We start from the raw sequence: 19,948 nt of genomic DNA on the forward strand, positions 1-19,948 counted from the left end.
TTTGTGTTTTTTACTTATTTTTGTCATTGATTGTGTCTTTTTCATTGAGACCGTGTTTTTTTTCTTGATATTGTGTTTTCGTTGAGACCGTGTTTTTTTTCTTGATATTGTTTTATATTGCTCAAAATTATGTTATATTTTGCGATTAATTGTGTTTTTTTTATTTATCATTGTGTTTTTATTTATATTTGTCATTATGTCTTTTTTTGGCGAGTATGACATGAGAAACATTTTAGTTTTTTTTAATACTTTTATTTTTTTATTTATATTTTGAGTTATTATTTTTCTTGAATTTTTTTAAAACTCTTTTTTATTCACAAATTCTTCTCGCTATTCTTTTTCTCTCAACAAAAGCTTAACTTTTCCCAATTAATTAATATTAATATCCATCCAAAGTGACACAAGTGGGAATCAAACTTTAGTTTCAATTGAAAAACTCAAGTGAAAAGTTAATGTTAATTGAGCTTGTCATTGTGCAGAGGTTGTCAGTTTAAACCCCGAGTCTAAAGCAAAAGTAGATTTAGTCAATACAACATAATAAAAAATTAATATATTCACAGCTTTTTTTAATACTCTTCAGCCGGCTATTGTCTTGTTTATTTCTTCACCTCACCTCATCACTACCACTCCCACTCTACCACCACCACCATGTCCTCCACCCACAACGGCACCCCCACCACCCCCCTCACCCCCACCACCATCCTCTCCGAATTCTCCCACCACGACCGCACCACCGCCCGCATCAACAACGGCAGCTTCGGCTCCACCCCCCACTCCATCCTCCACTCCCAACACCACTTCCAACGCCTCTTCTTCCAACAACCCGACCTCTTCTACCTAACCCAACTCAAACCCTTCATCCACCTCTCTCGCCTCTCCATCCAAACCCTCGTCCACGCCCAACACATCGACCAGATCTCCATCGTCGATAACGCCACCACCGCCGCCGCCATCGTATTACAACACATCAAATGGTGCTTCGTTGAACGAGTATTCAACCCCGGCGACACCGCCGTCATGCTCCACTACGCCTACGGCGCGGTTAAGAAGTCCGTCCAGGCGTATGTCACACGAGCAGGCGGCCGTGTCGTCGAGGTTAAATTACCCTTCCCTATATTAAACGATGATCAAGTAGTTGATTGTTTTAAAAAAGCCCTAGAAATAGGGAGGTTAGGTAACCGTAAGGTTAGGTTAGCGGTTATCGATCATATTACGTCGATGCCGTCGGTTGTGGTCCCCGTTAAAGAGTTGGTTAGTTTATGTCGAAGAGAAGGCGTGGATTGCGTGTTCGTGGACGCCGCCCATGCGATAGGGTCGATCGACGTCGACGTCGAGGATATCGGGGCGGATTTCTACACGAGTAATTTACACAAGTGGATGTTCTGTCCGCCTTCCGTGGCGTTTTTATACTCCCGGAATCCGTTGTCGCAGGATCTTCACCACCCGGTGGTGTCGCACGAGTACGGGAACGGGATCGCGATCGAGAGCTCGTGGGTTGGGACGCGGGATTACAGCGCGCAGTTGGTGGTGCCGGACGCGGTGGCGTTTGTGGAACGGTTCGAGGGTGGGTTGGAGGGGATTAGGAGGTGGAATCATGAGAAGGTTGTGGAGATGGCGGAGATGTTGGTGGGGGCATGGGGGACGAGGCTTGGGACGCCGAAGGAGATGTGTGCGAGTATGGCGATGGTTGGGTTGCCGGCGTGTTTGGGCGTGCAGAGTGATGCGCATGCGTTGAAGTTGCGGTCGCGGTTGAGGGATTGTTATAAGGTTGAGGTGCCGATTTATTATAGGGAGCCGGAGGATGGGGAGGTTGGTGTGGTGACTGCGTATGCTAGGATTTCGCATCAGATTTATAATACGGTGGAGGATTATTATAGGTTTAGAGATGCGGTTTGCGATCTTGTTTCTTCTGGATTCACTTGTAAAGTTTTTCAAGATTGAAAGAGGTATGTTTTTTTTTTAATCTTTCTTGAAGTATAATTTTAAGTTCTTTTGCCAAATTATTACACCTGTTAGTTAAACCTTTCAAATTTTATTGTTTGACGTGCTGCAAAAGTATCATAGCTACGAAACCAAGAGATACTAAGGTTTTTTATGTGCTTTTGCATCAAAGTGGAAATTTGCAGCCAACTAGTTTTAGCTTGTAGACATAATCACTCAAGGACAAGTAAAGTTAAAATGGTTTTACAAATATTAAAGTTAGAACATGAATAGGTTTGTTTTGAATAGGTTTGTTTGTATATCTTTGTGGAATTCTATTGTGTTATTTATACGCCTGTGATATATGAAACTGGATATGTCTCACTTGACAGACGTTAGACGTTAGATGGACAATGAGAGGATTAGACATGATTTGATAGATATGCGCCTCTATGAGGACATGGTTGCGGATGAAATTTCTTGGAGACGTAGATTAAGGTTAAAGACCTCTAGGGCAATGCATAGTTTCTTGTTAGAAACGTATTTTTGGGGGTTTTTCTTTCCTTTTTTTGTTTTTGATTATTTTTTGGTCATATTTTCTTCCTGCCTTTAATTCAACCTAATGTAATATGTTTAAATATTCATCTATTTATTTGTAAGGTCTAAATGATATACTATTATAATACTTTACTTTTACATTATTATTTTCTAGTATTTTAGTATTCATCACTATTATCAATGTTTTCATGTATCTATTTAATACCAGACTACTATTATTAGCATTATTATAATATATTAATTTGTTGATTTTTTTATTTGTTATCTAGGGTCTAGTGTTGCACTTTTGTTTTTCTTTTATACGGCTTCATACATATACTTTTAGAGCTGGGGTCTCTCTGGAAGCAATCTCTCTATTCTTTGGATAGAGGTACGGTTTGCCTCCATCCTACCCTCCCGAGACCCTATTAATAGCTTTGCTATTGGTGGGATTTTTACTTGGTACGATTGTTGTTATTGTTGTTTTGACAAAATGAGATAGGCTATGTTAAAAACACTTAAAAAGGGTCATTTTGACTTCGAAAACATCATGTTTGCTTAAAGCGTAACATGTTTATGTCAAAATCACCCTTTTTAAACAAGTAAAAAAGTTGCCCTTTATAACTGTTTTAAACATTTTTCCTTAATCCAACAAGCAATGTATGTGTGTGTTTATGGACTTTTGTTTGTTACTTAACTTTCTGATAGACATCTCCCAACACGGGTCGGGTCAAATATTCATGGTGGCGGTCAAAGGGCTCTAATCCGAGTACAAAATCACCCCATGTCAGCATTTGAATTTGTGAAACGTTTTATTGCAGTTTATAATGATGTTTTGTTTTGGTTGTACCGTTTCTTTTAATACTTGCACTTTAGTTTCTTGTTTGCCTAAGGTTTAGGACGTGAGTATTAGTAGGTTTATGGCGTTTACTTCTTTTTCTTTTATATGTTGAACTTTAAAAAATGTCAAGCAGTAATGCTTATGTTAAAATTGTTATGTAATTTATCTCAATGGATTTTGAGTTAAGTTAATTTTCCATTGCTGTATTCTATCGTGGCATGATAGATGGTGTGTTCTTTGGAATCTAATCACAAGTTTAGGCGGTGATTTTGGTATCCTAAACGCGTGTTAGACTGTCCTACGGTTTGATCGAGTGGTGTATCTGTATCTCTATCGACTCGTAGCCTATCTGTTTCTACCGTTTTATATTCAATTCAGTTATCTATCCGTTACCGATTAATTTGTTATCACTTTCGGTATGAGTATGTAGAATACACGAATGGTGGCAATAGGTAAGCAGGTCATAAAGTTGGGTACCAAAAGGTAATGTGTACTTTTTTACATAGTGGAGGTGGCATAGTGGACACATTTGGCAACGGTTCACAACTGTTAATTTTCTTGTACGGGTCGTAACATGTCAGTTCAGGTTCATCCTAAACACTTACTGTCTTTTTTAAATGTTTTATATTAATTACTGCTGCAAATATGATTACAAAACCAACCCATTTTTAAAAAATACACCTAGGCGTCTTTTGATCCTTATTTAGCTTAGCTATAGACGAGTCTTTTTGGCTGTCTTGGGCAGGGGTGCACAAACCGGGTTAAAACTCAAAACCGGTTTGGGTTAAAACCGGTTCGGTTTGGTCAACAATTGGTTTCGGTTCGGGTTGAAACCGGTTTCTTTCCATGTTACGATCGGTTTTTGTTCGGGTTTTGATTGGTTTCGGTTCGGGTTTTGACCGGTTTTTACCTGGTTTTGGCCGGTTTCGGTTTGGTTAACCGGTTTGGAACCGGATTTGGTGGAGAAAATTACAAACCGGCTCCGAACCTACGGTTTCAATTGGTTCCAAACTGGTTTCTACATAATCGGTTTCAAACCGGTTCGGTTTCGATTCAGTTTTCGGGTCGGTTCGGTTAACCGGTTTATTTGCCCACATCTAGTCTTGGGTATTTAACAAAAAGGTTAGTTTTTTCATTTTAGCCATTTGATCGGTTAGGTTTTAGCCGCCGAGGGGCTTAACTGATGTGGCGATAGTATTATGCTTCAGGAGTGAATTCTTTAAGTTGCCAATTTAAAAGATTATTATTTTTTTTTGTTTTTTTTTTAATTATTTTTATTTAATATGCTATACTGATTATACTAGATACTAATATGACTAATGTGTGATCGATTCTTTATATGTAGCTTGGACGTAAGATTAGCGAGTTACTGTTGACGTTTACAATAATGCTTCTGCAGCAGAGGATTAGACAAACAACAATATGTTGAAGGTAATTGTTGTTTAGCTTTTAAACTGTATAACTTGTTCGGAGTGGTGCTTTTTTTTTTTAAAACTAAGTTGATGTCGATAGTTCCACAAGTTTAGAAATTTATTTCAGACCGTTAAACCTTCTCGGACTGGTTCTTGTAAGAACCAAAAATATTTGTGCCAAAATAACACATTTGAAGAACATAAGGCATCGATTATAGTAAACCGAGCATGTTATAACTGGTTTTGATTCGGTTTGAGACTAAAACCATAGTATGGAATTGAGTTAACAAAACGAGTTATGTTAGGTTGCTTAATCATGAGTTATGATGGATGTGCATGTATGCTATGTTGATTAACTGTGCGTTATAGCCAAAGTGCAGATGCATGCTTTTTAAAATTGAACGACCGATAAAATGATTTTTTTTTAATATCGCACACTAACGTTTGTGAAAGAACTGTTTTGTGTTTGTCCGGTAATCGATCGTGTTAAATTTGTTCAACATGGTAAAAGTATGAAGCTCATGGCTCGACCCAAAACCCATTCCAACTGAACCTATTCTGACCCGAACTGTTTGGACCTGAATCCGTTTCAACCCGGGCCTGTTTCGACCCAACCCAAAACAACCCTTTTTTACTTTGACTCGGGTCGACCCCAACCCGACCTGACCCGTTTGTCCAGTGTTAACTACCTCCCTACGATGGTGGATGATTTATTTAAAAGCCGCGTGGGTATATTTGTTGAGGTCGAAGAATAAAGTGTTTAAAATCTATAAGAAAATCAAATCATTTAAATCTCGGTTTGGAAAGTTAATTAGAGTTTATAGAAATGATAATCGATGAGAATTCATTAATAGGCGAACGACTGAGACGTTTACTTCATTAGGAGTTTCGATATACACTAAACACCAAATTGACCACTTTCGCTAGATGGTTATCTCGAACTTTAAGTAAAATCTTAATTTGCAATAAACGAGGTAGCACGAAGGAAGTCTGTTACCACCAATCAAAGTGATGAATGAGGAATCAGATCCAAGAGGAATGTTCGGTCACAACAAGATTGATTCACGAAAGCCACAATATCTTTACTAACAACGTCCCAATACCTTTCGATAAATGCAAAAGTGAACCTGACCGGACCTGGCGGGTTGTCACTACCACACGACCAAATTGGCTCAGTCACCTCATTAACTGAAAACGCTCTTTCAAAGAAGCCGAATCCCTGTCGATATGGGTTTGAACCCTTTTTTTAGCAATTAAATGCTTCAATATAGGATTTGTCTTTATGTTATTAATGTGTCATAAAAACACTTGGTATTTTCAAGCGTCCCACTACACCCGGTCTAAGATGAATTTTCTACATTAAAATGATTGACTTTACCTCGCCGTTTTGACTATGCTCTGCCGAAGGATCCAATTTGCTCCGTCATATCAAATCCATTGCAGCTGATTGATACTTTTAAAAAGTCAAAGGCTATTTTGTTAACATGAAACATAACGCATAGGAGTGTAAATGAGTTGAGTCGAGCGTGAGCTGAAAATTGAGTTTTTCGGCCAAAAACGTTTTTCCGGCGACCTGAATATAACAACATTAGGATTCTGTTAGTCGCGAACCGTTAGAAACAAATACGTTAACAATTGAGACCGTCAGCAACTAATTTATTACTTGGGACCAGTAGTGATCAGAAGAAGAAAATAGTTGGGATTAATAAGATATAATGGAGTGTAAACTTGGATATGCTGGTGCACATAAATCGGATTAACTACCCCTCTTTAAAACTAATTAATATGTTGGAATTGACAAAAAGGAAAAATACACATCCATACTAATAATTAAAAACACGAATTATCTAATATTATTAATTAATTAATTAGTATAATTAAGAACTTTGGTGCCACAAAGTGTATATTTCTGTTTTGTATATATAGTAATGGTTTTGATATTTAACATATAGACTTGTGTTGGCTGGATGGTATTGTTGTAGTGGGTAAGTGGTGTTTGTATCATATTGGAACCTGGGTTTGAATCTCAAATGATGCAAATGCTTGTTTTTTTTAAATGTGTTATTTATGTTTTTTTGTATGTTAGAATGGCATGTCTTTCAACATTAACTTTGGTGTGAACCGAATAGTTGTGTTGTTAAGTGAAACAGGCTGAATGAGTGCAATTACCGCATTTTTTTAGTATCGGCGCAATAACGAAAATTGACCGAATACTAATTTTGTTTTTATTTTCGTTTTTTTCAATACCGTAACAAATGCAATGAAGACCGACCAAATTTTTTTAGACTCATCGCCTCAGCAACCAGGATCGACAACGCTTGGTATTGCCAACGCCCGAGCTTTACTGATCGACGCCACCACATTGGTCCACCTCGATTTTTAAATTGTTTTTGTTTTATTTTTTGTTTTAGTTCCGATACCAAACGCGCATAACCAAAACTGACCGAATTCGTGTCGACTTACCGCCTCAAATCCGAGACCTACAATGCTTGGGTTTACTAACGCTCGAGTTTTACCAACCTGTCCGGCGCAACGCGCCTGGTAAAACCGTAGTTCTCTAATATAAAGTGGAGGATAAGACACACACTCGATCTTTGCACTCATGCTTCACATTCATGGGTCTTATCCATCATCCCATTTTAGTATCACAACACAAAAGTTAGCCTAAACTCTACTAGAATCGGTGGAGTGAGAATAAAGCAAACAAATTATACAAGTTAAACACAAAACTAGTACTATCTATATGCATATGCATGCATAGGCGGATTCAAAATTTTTTGCTAAGAGCGGCCAACTATTTTAAAGGCCAGAACGGTATAAACTTTTGGTGCACAAAAGAGTGTATATTGGCCTTATTATACACTATCCTTAATTTAAAAGTTAAATACATATTATATTATAGCAAATATATTTAAGACATATTTAATTTAATTTAAACATAGCCATATTCATTATCTTCATCCTTTATTTTCTCTTCAAAGTTTATTGGCATCTCATTGGCTCACAACCAAAAAAATATATTATTAGCTACTATTTATGTTTGCTCTCCAATTTATTTCGTAATTGACATTGACCGACAGTGCAAAACTAGAATATGGGAACGATAGGGTCTATATATTGTATGCATCAATTATCCTCATTATGGGGAAAGTGAATATGAGGCTGTTATGCATCTAAGTTAAATACGAAACCCATCAAAACGACGTAGTTTTGATTAGATCTACTTAAGACACAATTTTAACCCTAAACATTCTCTTTCAACGTGTATTTTCGTTGTATCTTCTTCTCCAATATCCTCTTATCAGTTATCACATATGGAACACGTAAGAGTCAATTAATTATGTATCAAGGTATTAATTGGGAATTAGTTTTCTATTTTTTATTTGGATGGTGAAGAACCTATTTCTTCAATATTAGAATATCAAAATCAATACCTGCTAGAATTTATATGAGAATAATCTTATCTTACTACACCAATAAAAGAAAATGTTGAAGCTTATGTGTCAAGTCTATATTCCTCATAATCCTAATCTCTCATCTCATTCATTCTAGCTATCCATGGGCTATGAGTCAAAACTAATTTGTCAATTGGGTTATAACATAGTGTGATTTTATTTATTATTGAGTTAAATATCATTTTCAGACCCAATGTTTGATCAACTACACAACTTTAATATATTCATAAGTATTTTGAGAATTATAATTAAAATAAGACCTTATTTATTTTTATAATTTAACAAATCCCGTGTAATACACGGGTTCAAAAGCTAGTTAGCTATGTATCTAAATATGAATTGGAAATTAGCTTTCTTTGGACCGTAAAGGATGTGTTTCTTCAATATTGGAATATCAATTTCAATACATGTTTTCAATAATATCAGTATCTGCTAGTTTTGATTTGGGAATAATCAATTATGCATCTATATTCTTTAGCTTAGAAAAAAAAAAGCTTGAATTCTGTCAGCTTATCATACAGTTATTTTTAACGTAATTTATGTATAAGTTTAATTACTATTATTCTATAGAGATATGCTTTTAAACCATTAAATATAATAAATTATATAAACAAAAACAACAATCATACCCAGTAAATCCCACAGATAGTAAAATATTAGTGTGGTCTGGGAAGGGTGGGATGTAGGCAAACCTTACCTCTATCCATGAGGAATAGAGAGGCTGCTTCCAAGGGACCCCCGGCTCCAAAAACAAACAACTAATAGTAGAAAAGTAAATGACGTATAAAATATATTATTAGGAAAGTGTAATATTTAGTACTAATGAGAAAAAAAGTAGATAGAATAATTATAATAAATAGCAGTATTAGTAGTAAGATAAACAAGAATAGTAACAGAAACAAATTATACTAAGTAGGTAAGGTTATAACTCTAAGACATATTTCCAAAACAAAACTATATTATCTCCCTAGAAGTCGTTAACCTTAATCCTACGTCTCCAAGAAGTCTTATCATCAACCATATCCTCGTTTTTGGCCTTGTAATATATAAATATAAATTATATATAAAATAAAAAACCCGTTTTGACTAAATGATAAGCGTTTTAACCAAGAATCAATATTTTTAACATAATTTATGTATAAGAATAATTTAGCTTTTAACCAATTCAGGTCCGAACCAAATTGATACCGTTTTGACCCAAAGTCATCGTTCTAGTATAAATCAAAATTGATACTTTTTTTAACCAACCCTTTTTGAACCGAATTCACTTTTCTTATAACCTGTTCGACTTGTTACCATGCTCGACCAAACCAGCCCGCTTAATCCTATTCAATACCTCTTTTAAACCGAACCAAAATTGATACTTTTTTTCAAATAGCCCGTTTTAACCCGAACTTATTTTGCTTATAACACGTTTTCCCTAAACCAAAACTCATATTAAGAAAAGGGGATAAAAAAAAACGTTTTGACCTGATCTAAGTTTGCTTTTAACCAGGCCAGACCCAAACCAAATTACTACCATTTAACCCAAACTCATTTTTCATATAATCTGTTTTAACCCAAAACCAAAATTGATGCTTTTTTAACCAGCCTGTTTTGAACCAAATTCACTTTTCTTATAACCTGTTATGACAAACCTGTTTGAAGATCCCACTTTCTAACTTTCTGCATGAACACAATGTTTTATATATTTACAATTCTTCATTAAACAGATTTGTTTATTATAATTATTCAAAAACACACCTCGTAGATAGCAGATGCCCCTTTTGTGTTACATACATAAGATATATCAAGAAAAAGAAAATATCAAAATTATTCTTGTATATGAAATTATTACAATTTTTACATGCATTGAAAGAAAGAAATATACATGCCTTCCTTTACTTGTATATGTCTATGCTTACGCCAAGTGAGGGAATAAATAATCAGGTGCGGTGAGTACAATAAATCTAAAGAAAATAAATAAAGAACAATATTATTAAAAGCTTGCAAAGAGAGCGTAATTTTGTCTTTGAGTTCTCAATTACACCATACTGTAACCCCAAATTTTAATTTAGAAAAAAAAAAACAAAAAAAACTAAGCACAGTATAAAAAGAAAATCCTTGAAAGGAAATAGCTAAAGTTAAAGAATCATCATTGGTACTCGGTTATTTTTATGGTCATGTCAAAACAAGCAACAAATTAACTGATTGATTAAACAAACGACACAAAGAAAGCATACATGTACTTCCAATAGCTGATTCGGTTTAAAGAAAATCCAGCATAAACAACAAGAAGCTAAAAAGCAACACATAAACAAAATAATTAGCAGGATTCGGAACGTGGACGGTACACGTGCGTAAAAGAATCGGAAAGAAAAGTTATAAAAGTTATATATATCGCAAAGAATCGGACTTGAACCTGCGTAAAAGCTACATGAAAACTTATAAAAATCCTAAGCATAACATTATAGGTTCGTTTAACCGATAAAAGCAAGACACCATGTAATTTGTTGGGAAGGAATCTAGCTGCAACATCTTCACTCAATGTATAACTTGCTTGGCTCTTCATGCATCTTTAAATATCCACAACAAAATTATACAATCAAAAAATGCGGCAGATGAACATCAACAATGAGTTAGTTTTTATCATTATAAGAAATGCACTAAATACGTACAATAACCAAGTTTTATCAATCAATTCAAAAGAAACATCAAAATAATTAATACCACATGTGCTACACATTTCAGTACAATCACTAGTAGAAAGCATTCAATGGAGGGTGCCGGAGAGTCGCCGGGTAATTACATAACTGAAGGAAGGAAGAAAATGCCGTCAGTGGTGAGTGAATAATAAATATATCGCTTCTCTTTGTTAAATTGTGAACTGTTTACATTCCAAATGATTAAAGGGTAAAATATCATGTAAAACTCTTAATGACACTTTAAAAGGATAAAACAGTAATTACATGAAACTTGAAGCTTCATCAAGTTAGTATGATACGCTTTAAGACGAGATGATGTAATGATAAACTAGGATAATAACTCGTGTTACACACGGGTGGAAAACAAATTAAGAAACAATATAAAATGTAAAAAACATATTCAATCAACACAAATATTTGACATAAGTTTTTTACCAGCAGATATTACAAAAGATGTTAAACTATGTCTATAAGATAAAAAGAAAATACTTTATAAATAAATGAACCATTATACCTGAAAAAATAAAAAAAACACATTAGTAACATATTTTGTAATTTTATTTGAAAACTAAGCTTACAAATACATATCAGGTTTAAACTTATATTTTCACCCGTGTAGAGTTTTCGTTCAAAAACCTTTTGAAACAAAAAATGTCGGGTTTAAAAACCTTAGCTTGCATTTGATTCTCCTGTCATGAAATAATAATAATAATAATAATAATAATAATAATAATAATAAGAAACACGTGTAGATAATTAATGAAAAGAGTAGCATAGAGAAAGGAAAATATAAAACCATAAAAAACTTACAGATTGATCCATGAGGACCATCTCCATCAAAAAGTCCTCGTTTGGAGGGTTTGTTATCCTTGACGGTCCATACTCTCAAAACTCTAACCTTAACTGTGGATGGAGATGTTTTGAGAACATCAATTTTATCCAACATTGTAAAGTTTTGAACCTCCATTGTAATCTATTTTAAATAAAACGATAAATGACTTTATTGAAATAATTCTTTTAAATATAAAGTTTATAATTAACAATTGAAGAACTTACTTTGTAAAAGTTTCAAAGGCAGAAGATTGTTTTAACGTGGAGAATGCATCTATGAGCGGATGTTATATACTACATATGGAGATGTTTATTTTTGATAAACACCGTAAGTTCATAAATCGTTTTAATTAAATAATAAATACAATAAATCGAATTCAATATAATGCAATATACATCCTATAAATAAAACCCTATAAATAAGCCTATAAATGAAGCATATAATTTCTAATAAAAATCCAGTGCTTGATTTTTGGAACTACCAAAATTAGACATCTAACTATAATAATAAACCAATTTGACCTGTTGACTAATTTAGAAACCGTTTTAATTAACCCATTTTCTTTTCTTTTTCTTTTTTTATTGAAATGTTTACCGGGGATCCACCCCCTTTAAAAGAATTTCCTAGTTTGTATTTTGTAAGATTGTTTTAACTGTTTTTTTGTAAGATTGTTGTTGCGGGATTTTTTTAATTAAAAATAACAATTTTTGTAAGGTACTGAATTTCTAGTCAATACACAACTAATTGATCAACTATATTAAAAAAGATTTTAGTTTCAAAAAATTAATGCTACCAAAAATTAATTGTGAATATGCGGAAAATAATTATATGGAAATGTGATGATATGGAGTCATATGTGGACATCCTAGATTAATGACACGTGGACAGAATTGAGTTGCTTTATTATATTAGTTATATTATAACAGTTAGGTTCCGATCCATAGATAATAAGATTTTCAAATTTTAAATTGATAGGTCATAAAAATAAATTAATATTAGTGAAACTTAGAAAAAGACGTATTATGAACAAAAAATCATAATATATAAACATAATTTTAAGTAACAAACATATTAAACATCATATCGATTAAACGATAATTTAAAAAAAATCATACCTTTAAACCCTAAATAGATTAAAACATAAATCGATTAATAGGAATAGATTAAATATCAAATATATTAACCGTTAGTATAAAAAATCATGCAGTTAAACCCTAAATCCAATAACAGTGAATCAATTTGATGTTGTTCTTCACAAAAATCGATTAAACACTAAAATATAAATCATACCTGATAATTGCAAACGATGAACATATTTGATGTTGTTTGGATTATGAAACCGACAAATCATGAAGAACCGGTTATAGATGAGGCGAAGAATCTGGTTACAAACAATGGGGAGCGTTATGATTTTTGAACGAAGCATGCGCCTTTTAAAGAAAAAAACGATGAACAATATAAACATAGTAAATTTAATAAGTTTTTTAATTCTAACAATAATTAGAATAATTAATATTATAATTACATTAATAAGTTACAAAAATATAAAAGTCAATATCATTGATTAAAATTTTATGGTGAATATGTGAAAATTAGATTTATGGAAGGTTGATAACATGAAAGCCTATGTGGACAACCTAGGTAAAGGACACGTGGACAAAATTGTGTTGATTTAATATATTAGTTAGATTACTTTTTTTACATAATTATGAAATATCCTTGTTGTCCCTGTCATGCATTATAAAATGACCTTGGTGTCCATCATTCCTCCTTTATATATAAAAATGAATACAAATTTAAATAAACAAAACCTTTAAAATTTTTGTGGCTTCCCCCTACATCATCTCAAGCCACCAGAATGTTTTATTTGTAAATTGAGACTTTTCATACATTTGACCTAAATTCACGGGTATGGTATCCAAACCAAGATAGCCTTAAACGGGTTATAGCATCTCATTAAATTAAAAATTAATACCACCAAATATTTGATATGAAAATCCTATAAAATAGGAACATACTAAAAATTAATATCTGATTTTTTTTAAAAAAAAGATATTATTTATAATTAAGAAACAGTTTTAAAAGTAAAAAAATAAGCGGGTCATGGGTCTCATCAAACCCAGATAGCTTTTAAACAGGGTAATAACATCTCTTTTTTTTGTGAAACCCTTTCATCATCAAATCCTAAGTATATTATTAACTTTTTTACAATAAATAAAATTAAAATACAAAAATATATATAGGCATGATAAATGAATAATATAAAACAACCACCGTCAAGCAAACTTTTATAAACATATACATCATTTAGCGGAATGTGTAGTATATCTTCTCGTAAGAGAATGTGGGCAAACTTTTTGTTTGTCCTGCCTTTATTATAATTCAAAGAAGATGGCTTTTTACTAAAAAAAAAAATTATAAATGCAAAATTGAAAAATGTAATTGAGTAATGATTGATAAGAGTTTTGACTACATTATTTCTTGTAAAACTCTAAAATTTTGACAGGACGTCATGTGGCATGAAACGTCCCTATGTGTAGAGTTTTGACAGCGCATGGAATAAAAACTTGAGGAGAAGGATAACCTAACATACTATGCCACAAACTATTTTAACTTTTATATAATTTTACTATCTTATATTTCTTTTATTAAAATCTGCTTTTTTTTCTCATCCCAAAAACAAATGTTTAAATGTTATAGCTTTGGACAACAATGCAGCAACGATAATTTTCGTTGCCGATTGTGCGGTGTTACATGCTCAAATGCATCAAGTCTAGATAAACATCTTTCAGGCAAAACACATGTATCGATGTTATGACTCTTTGAGATGTGGGTCTCATTATCCTAAATTCATAATGATTTTATGTTGTTTGGGACGTTTTGTTACTTTAAAAAAACCGAAGTTGGTTTTTATATCTAAGATAATGTTTTCTTATGTTTAAAATACTATTTTCGGTTTTGTGAGATTAACATTGTTTTAAATTATGAGTACATGGTATTTTTCTTATCTGTTTTTTTTTTCTGATTGTGGACATAAGTTTTGATAACATAACATAACATAACATAATATATATATATATATATATTTATTTATTTATTTATACTTGTGTATATTGTTTATTTAACTTTTTGAATTAGATATCAATCTTTTATTTTAATACTATTCTTCTTAAAAATATAAATTTCTATTTTAAATTATTATTATTATTAAATGATCGAATTATGTTTTTAATAATAACCGTGTATCCTTAATAGGAAAAATTAACTAAATAAATTTTAAGAATTATCTACAAAGAAAATTTTAGAGATTTATGTTCCAATTTTAGATTTAAAACAAGGGATGCAATCAATTTCTAATATTTGATAAAAAGAGTATAAATGTTGTATACAAATAAATTTTAAGGGATTTATAAAATTTTACAATATAACTTTTTTTATATTTTATATAAGTTGTATCTTATTCACCGTTATAATACATATTTATATTCATTCATCAAATATCAAATTGGCTTAAGTGTTTTACATCTTTTTGTTCTTTTTACACATATATTAAACTAGTTCGATTCTCACTTGTGGTACTTTGGATGGATATTGGCAATGAAGGATATGATCTTGGCTTAGCGAGGTTGTTAGTTCGAATCCTGAGCCCAACCGGGTTTAGTTGCACCATATGTTACGTAGAGAGTTCAGCTCTTGTGGTGGCACAACGACAATCAAATGGCAGCTGACAGTATGGTTTCCTGGGAGAACGCCTAAGCCAAACTCTGAAGCCAGCGTGGGCCCAGTTAAGACAACATAATCTGGCCAGAGTTGGGCAACGAGGCTCTACAAATTGAAAAGTGTAGTGACCATAAGAAAGTCATCGTTATAAAAAAATTAACCTAGCGGATAAATATGACCATTTAAAGGTAAAAAAATTGAAACGGTTAAAAACTACATGTTTTCTTTTTGATGAAATGGTAAATATGAAAATTTCAAATTTATGAAAAGATGAGGATAGAATGTTGCCAATTCTTAAATTGTTTCTAGCGAAAAGGATTAATGTGAAACTTAACCGGTTTATAAAGAAATATTTAGAGCAGGGTCGGCCCAAGTTTTTTGATGGCCTAAAGCAAACACTAAAATTGAGGCCTTTTTCTTTTTTCCCTTATTAGCAGCCACAAGTAACCAAGAGCTAAAAAAAATAGTAAATTGTAAAATAGATAGACTAAAACTTACCAAAAATTGTTGTATTTCTAGGTACTCCTCGTTCAACCGTTCTAAATGTACCCAAAACTCTTGTTGCCATTGTTCGTGTTTTTTAGAGTTGTTTAATTTGCAACAAGGTTAGAATCATCATACATGCTAAAGATAAACTTGAAACAGAATAAAAACTTGAAATTTGGCATGGTGATGATATGTGGACTGCAAATGATTTGCAGCAATTAAACACAAACCAATCAAACCTAAAATTTGAAATTTTCTTGCAAGCCAAAATTCAAATCTTAATCAATAAGAAACCTACAGGGAGAAAAATAAACAAAGGAATATAAGAAAAATACAATAAGAGAATGAGGCATTTGTTTAAATACAACAAAGGAATATCGCAAATACTACTCAACTAGGGATGAGCTCGGTACCGATCGATACTGGTACCGAAAATATCGATCCCAAAAATCATAAATTCTTAGTACCGGTACCGGTATTTAAGGTTAAAATTCGGGAAATATCCGGTACCGTACTGATCCCGAAACTCAAAACATTGGTATCGATTCGGTACCGAATCGTTACAGATTTCGGAACCGGTTCCACCGGTACCGATGGTACCAATCGATAAAATTTGCTCATCCCTATACTCAACTAGGTATGCTACATTCAACATCAATCCTCAAACACAGAAGTCTCCCTTGCATTAAATGATGAAAATTTTCATTAGCAATGGAAGAATATGATAATCAATAACGTACTAGAGATAATAAATCAATAATCACATCTCTTAATTTAAGAATTAAATCACTGTGAGAATTTAACATTACAACAATTAATAAAAAGCAATCAAGAACTCAAAGTTGGAAGATCAAAACTAAAATTAAATAGCGTACCAGAAAAAAATCGAACAAAAAGTGATAATTGGTTCTGGAAAAATGGAAAGGCAATAGCAATTTTGTTTCATCTCCCAAGTAGTTTGCTCCCTTCCAAGTTCCAATCGTCTTTTGCTGCCAGATATGAAATTTCAGTTCTAAAAATGGGGCCTTATTTGTGAGGGGGGCTCAAGCCCTAGCTTCACTCCTCTCTAATGTAGGGCCTTATTTAGAGCATGTTTGGGATTGAGTTTGAAAAATGTTTATTGTCTTATTGGTTTTTTCAAAAAGCCATTTTGGAAAGTCAGGATTTGAGACTTTTGAAAAACTGTTTTTTAATCATTTCTAAAAGCTAAAATAAAAAATATTTTTGTGATTGCCAAACACATTTTAACTTATTGGCTTTTTGAAAACACCAATAAACCAATAAACATTTTTCAAACTCAATTCCAAGCATGCTCAGATGCATATAACATTTCTTAAGTTTACATGGATATGTATGAAATTCTCCACATTAATAAGAGTTAACTAGCATAGCAGTGCGTAAATGACAGATTAAAAACATTATAAAGTGTTGGTAGTACGTGAACAATAAAATGCAACTAATCTGTAGTTGATCTATTAACCGGTATTTATGGCGAACACATATAAGGTTTTTGGGGGATTTCCAATAACTCTAAGCCGCCTTCTAACATTTCCAACACCTTGGCGATTGCCGGACGGTTCAAGGGATTAGTTTGCGTGCACCACAAACCCACAATAATCATCTTCCTTGCCGTCTCGTTCTCTTCATCACTCACAATCCCATGCAGTCCTAGGTGTTCTTCTCCTGATTCAACTTTCTTATATATCCAATGAGGAAAGTATATTTCACTCGTATGATCAACTTCAATCTCAACGTTTCTCCTCCCTCCAACCATTTCTAGAATCATCATTCCATAACTATAAACATCAGATTTGTGGGAAACCTGACCGAAACTTCTAGAAAATAATTCAGGTGCGATATACCCTGGTGTTCCTCTCGCACACGACACTGATATCATACTTCTCTTCTCAAGGAACAGCTTTGCCAGCCCAAAGTCAGATATTTTAGGACAGAAATCTTGATCCAAAAGAATATTATGGGGCTTAATGTCAAAATGCAAGATCTGTGTGTTACATCCCCTATGCAAGTATTCTAAACCTCTAGCAATCCCGATAGAAATCTGTTGCAACTTGTCCCACCCAAGTTGATTAATACTTGAAGAGCCCCGACCATAAATGAACCTCTCAAGGGATCCATTGGGCATGAATTCATAAATCAAAGCTCTTCGACGCCCCTCTAAACAAAATCCCACTAGATTGACGATATTAACATGTGAAGTCCTGCTGACACTAGCTACTTCATTAATAAAATCTTCACCGTTATCTTTTGTTTCACTTAAAACCTTTACCGCCACTAAATTCTCATTGCTTAATGATCCTTTGTACACAGATCCGAAGCCACCTTGGCCTAGTTTAACTTCAAATGAGCTTGTAATCTTCTGGATTTGTGAATAAGAGTATCTTTTTGGAGCAAAAAATTCATTATTCTTTAAAAAAATTTCAGCATTGGCGTTATACTTTGCCTTTTTTCTCCACCAAAACTTCCAGTTTAATCCAAGTAAAATTGCCCCAAAAAGAGGGAGCGATACTACCAGGATGAGCTTATGATAAAAGCTATCATTATTTTTTTTCACTGGTATTTGACTTTCACAAAGTTTCAATCCAGTAACATTTCCACACAAACCTAGGTTGCCTTGGAATACTTGTATAGACGAATTCATGAATATAGCAAATGAGGTGGGAACTGGACCTACTAGCTCATTGTAAGACAGGTTGAAATCAATCCCTCCCGACAATTTTCCTAAGGCATCAGGAAGTGAACCAGATAATCTATTGTGTGAAAGGTTTAGAGTTGCTAAATTTACTAAACTTTGGATTTCACTTGGTATCTCTCCCATTAGAGAATTCCAAGAGAAATCAAGTGTAGTAAGGTTGCTTAACTGACCAACCTCGGATGGGATTTTTCCATTGATTTTGTTATTACTAAGATTCAAGTAATGGATTTGTTTCCACTCACCAATATATTTTGGTATCGACCCGTTCAATTTGTTTGTGGAAAGATCAAAATGTTCCATCTTATGAAGTGATCCAAGTTCTTGAGGTATAGCACCTGAAAGCTGGTTGTCTTTCAAGGACAAATACAACATACCTTTCATCTTTCCAAATTTTTTTGGAATCTCACCAACCAAATTATTTGAAGAAAGATCAAGCCTTTGAAGTTGAGTTGAATTTCCAAATTCAGGTGGTATGCAACCACTGATGTTGTTGTATCCCATCACTAAAACTGTTAAATTCTTGCATTTATTACACCAGTTTTGAGACAGCTGCCCATAAAAATTGTTATGGCTGATGTCAAGGAGATATAAACTTGGATGCACCCTAATACTGTTTGACACATCTCCAATAAATTGATTAAAATCAAAATAAGCTTTTATTAAGCTGGAGCAATTTTTTAGGCCTATAGGTATAGACCCGGTGAGTTGATTATGACTTAGTGATAAATATTGAAGCCTTCCTCCATGGCAGAAATCTTCGGGTAAAGGGCCAGACAATTGATTATTGTTCAAATAAATATATAACAAGTTTAGACTTGCCAATACTCCTTGTGGTATACGACCAAATAATTTGTTATCATGAAGATACAAGTAGTTTAGGTTTCTAAGGTTTTTTAGAGACGAAGGAATTGGACCACTGAGTTGGTTTCCGTTCATCGACAACAGAGTGAGAGACTTCAAATTCCTAATGGTAGGGGGAATAACACCATTGAGAGAGTTGTCACTAATACGTAATTCATTAAGATTGACAAGTTTTCCAAACTCATGTGGAATTTGACCAGAAAGCATGTTATTATCCAGATTTAAGTAAGACAAGTTTCTTAAGTTGCCCAATGTTGGAGGCAGTTCTCCTTCAAGATAATTATTGAACAAGGCAAGGTTAGTAAGAAAGGTTAGTTGACCAATCTCTTGTGGTATTGGCCCATTTAACTGATTTGAAAAAAGGTGGAGGGTCTCGAGATTGGCTAACGTCCCTATTTCTGGTGGAATCAACCCAGAAAACATATTCAACGAAAGATCAAGATAAACAAGTTTGGACAGGAGTCGAATTTGTGCAGGGATTGGACCG

The 19,948-nt window shown here is 33.4% G+C and overlaps 1 protein-coding gene and 1 pseudogene across 1 annotated transcript; one reads left to right on the forward strand and one right to left on the reverse strand.

Moving 5' to 3' along the window:
* Positions 1-648: 648 nt before the first annotated feature.
* Positions 649-4,733, forward strand: LOC143583607 (putative L-cysteine desulfhydrase, chloroplastic pseudogene; annotated as a pseudogene).
* Positions 4,734-17,373: 12,640 nt separating this feature from the next.
* Positions 17,374-19,139, reverse strand: LOC143583609 (rust resistance kinase Lr10-like). The gene has a single exon (XM_077065866.1). The coding sequence runs from the start codon at positions 19,099-19,101 to the stop codon at positions 17,374-17,376; it is 1,728 nt and encodes a 575-aa protein (XP_076921981.1). The 5' UTR covers positions 19,102-19,139.
* Positions 19,140-19,948: the final 809 nt, after the last annotated feature.

This window comes from Bidens hawaiensis, unplaced genomic scaffold (assembly GCF_021521415.1).
Source record: "Bidens hawaiensis isolate Kalapana, Puna unplaced genomic scaffold, B.hawaiensis_p1.1 tig00032469_1, whole genome shotgun sequence".
Taxonomy (NCBI): domain Eukaryota; kingdom Viridiplantae; phylum Streptophyta; class Magnoliopsida; order Asterales; family Asteraceae; genus Bidens; species Bidens hawaiensis.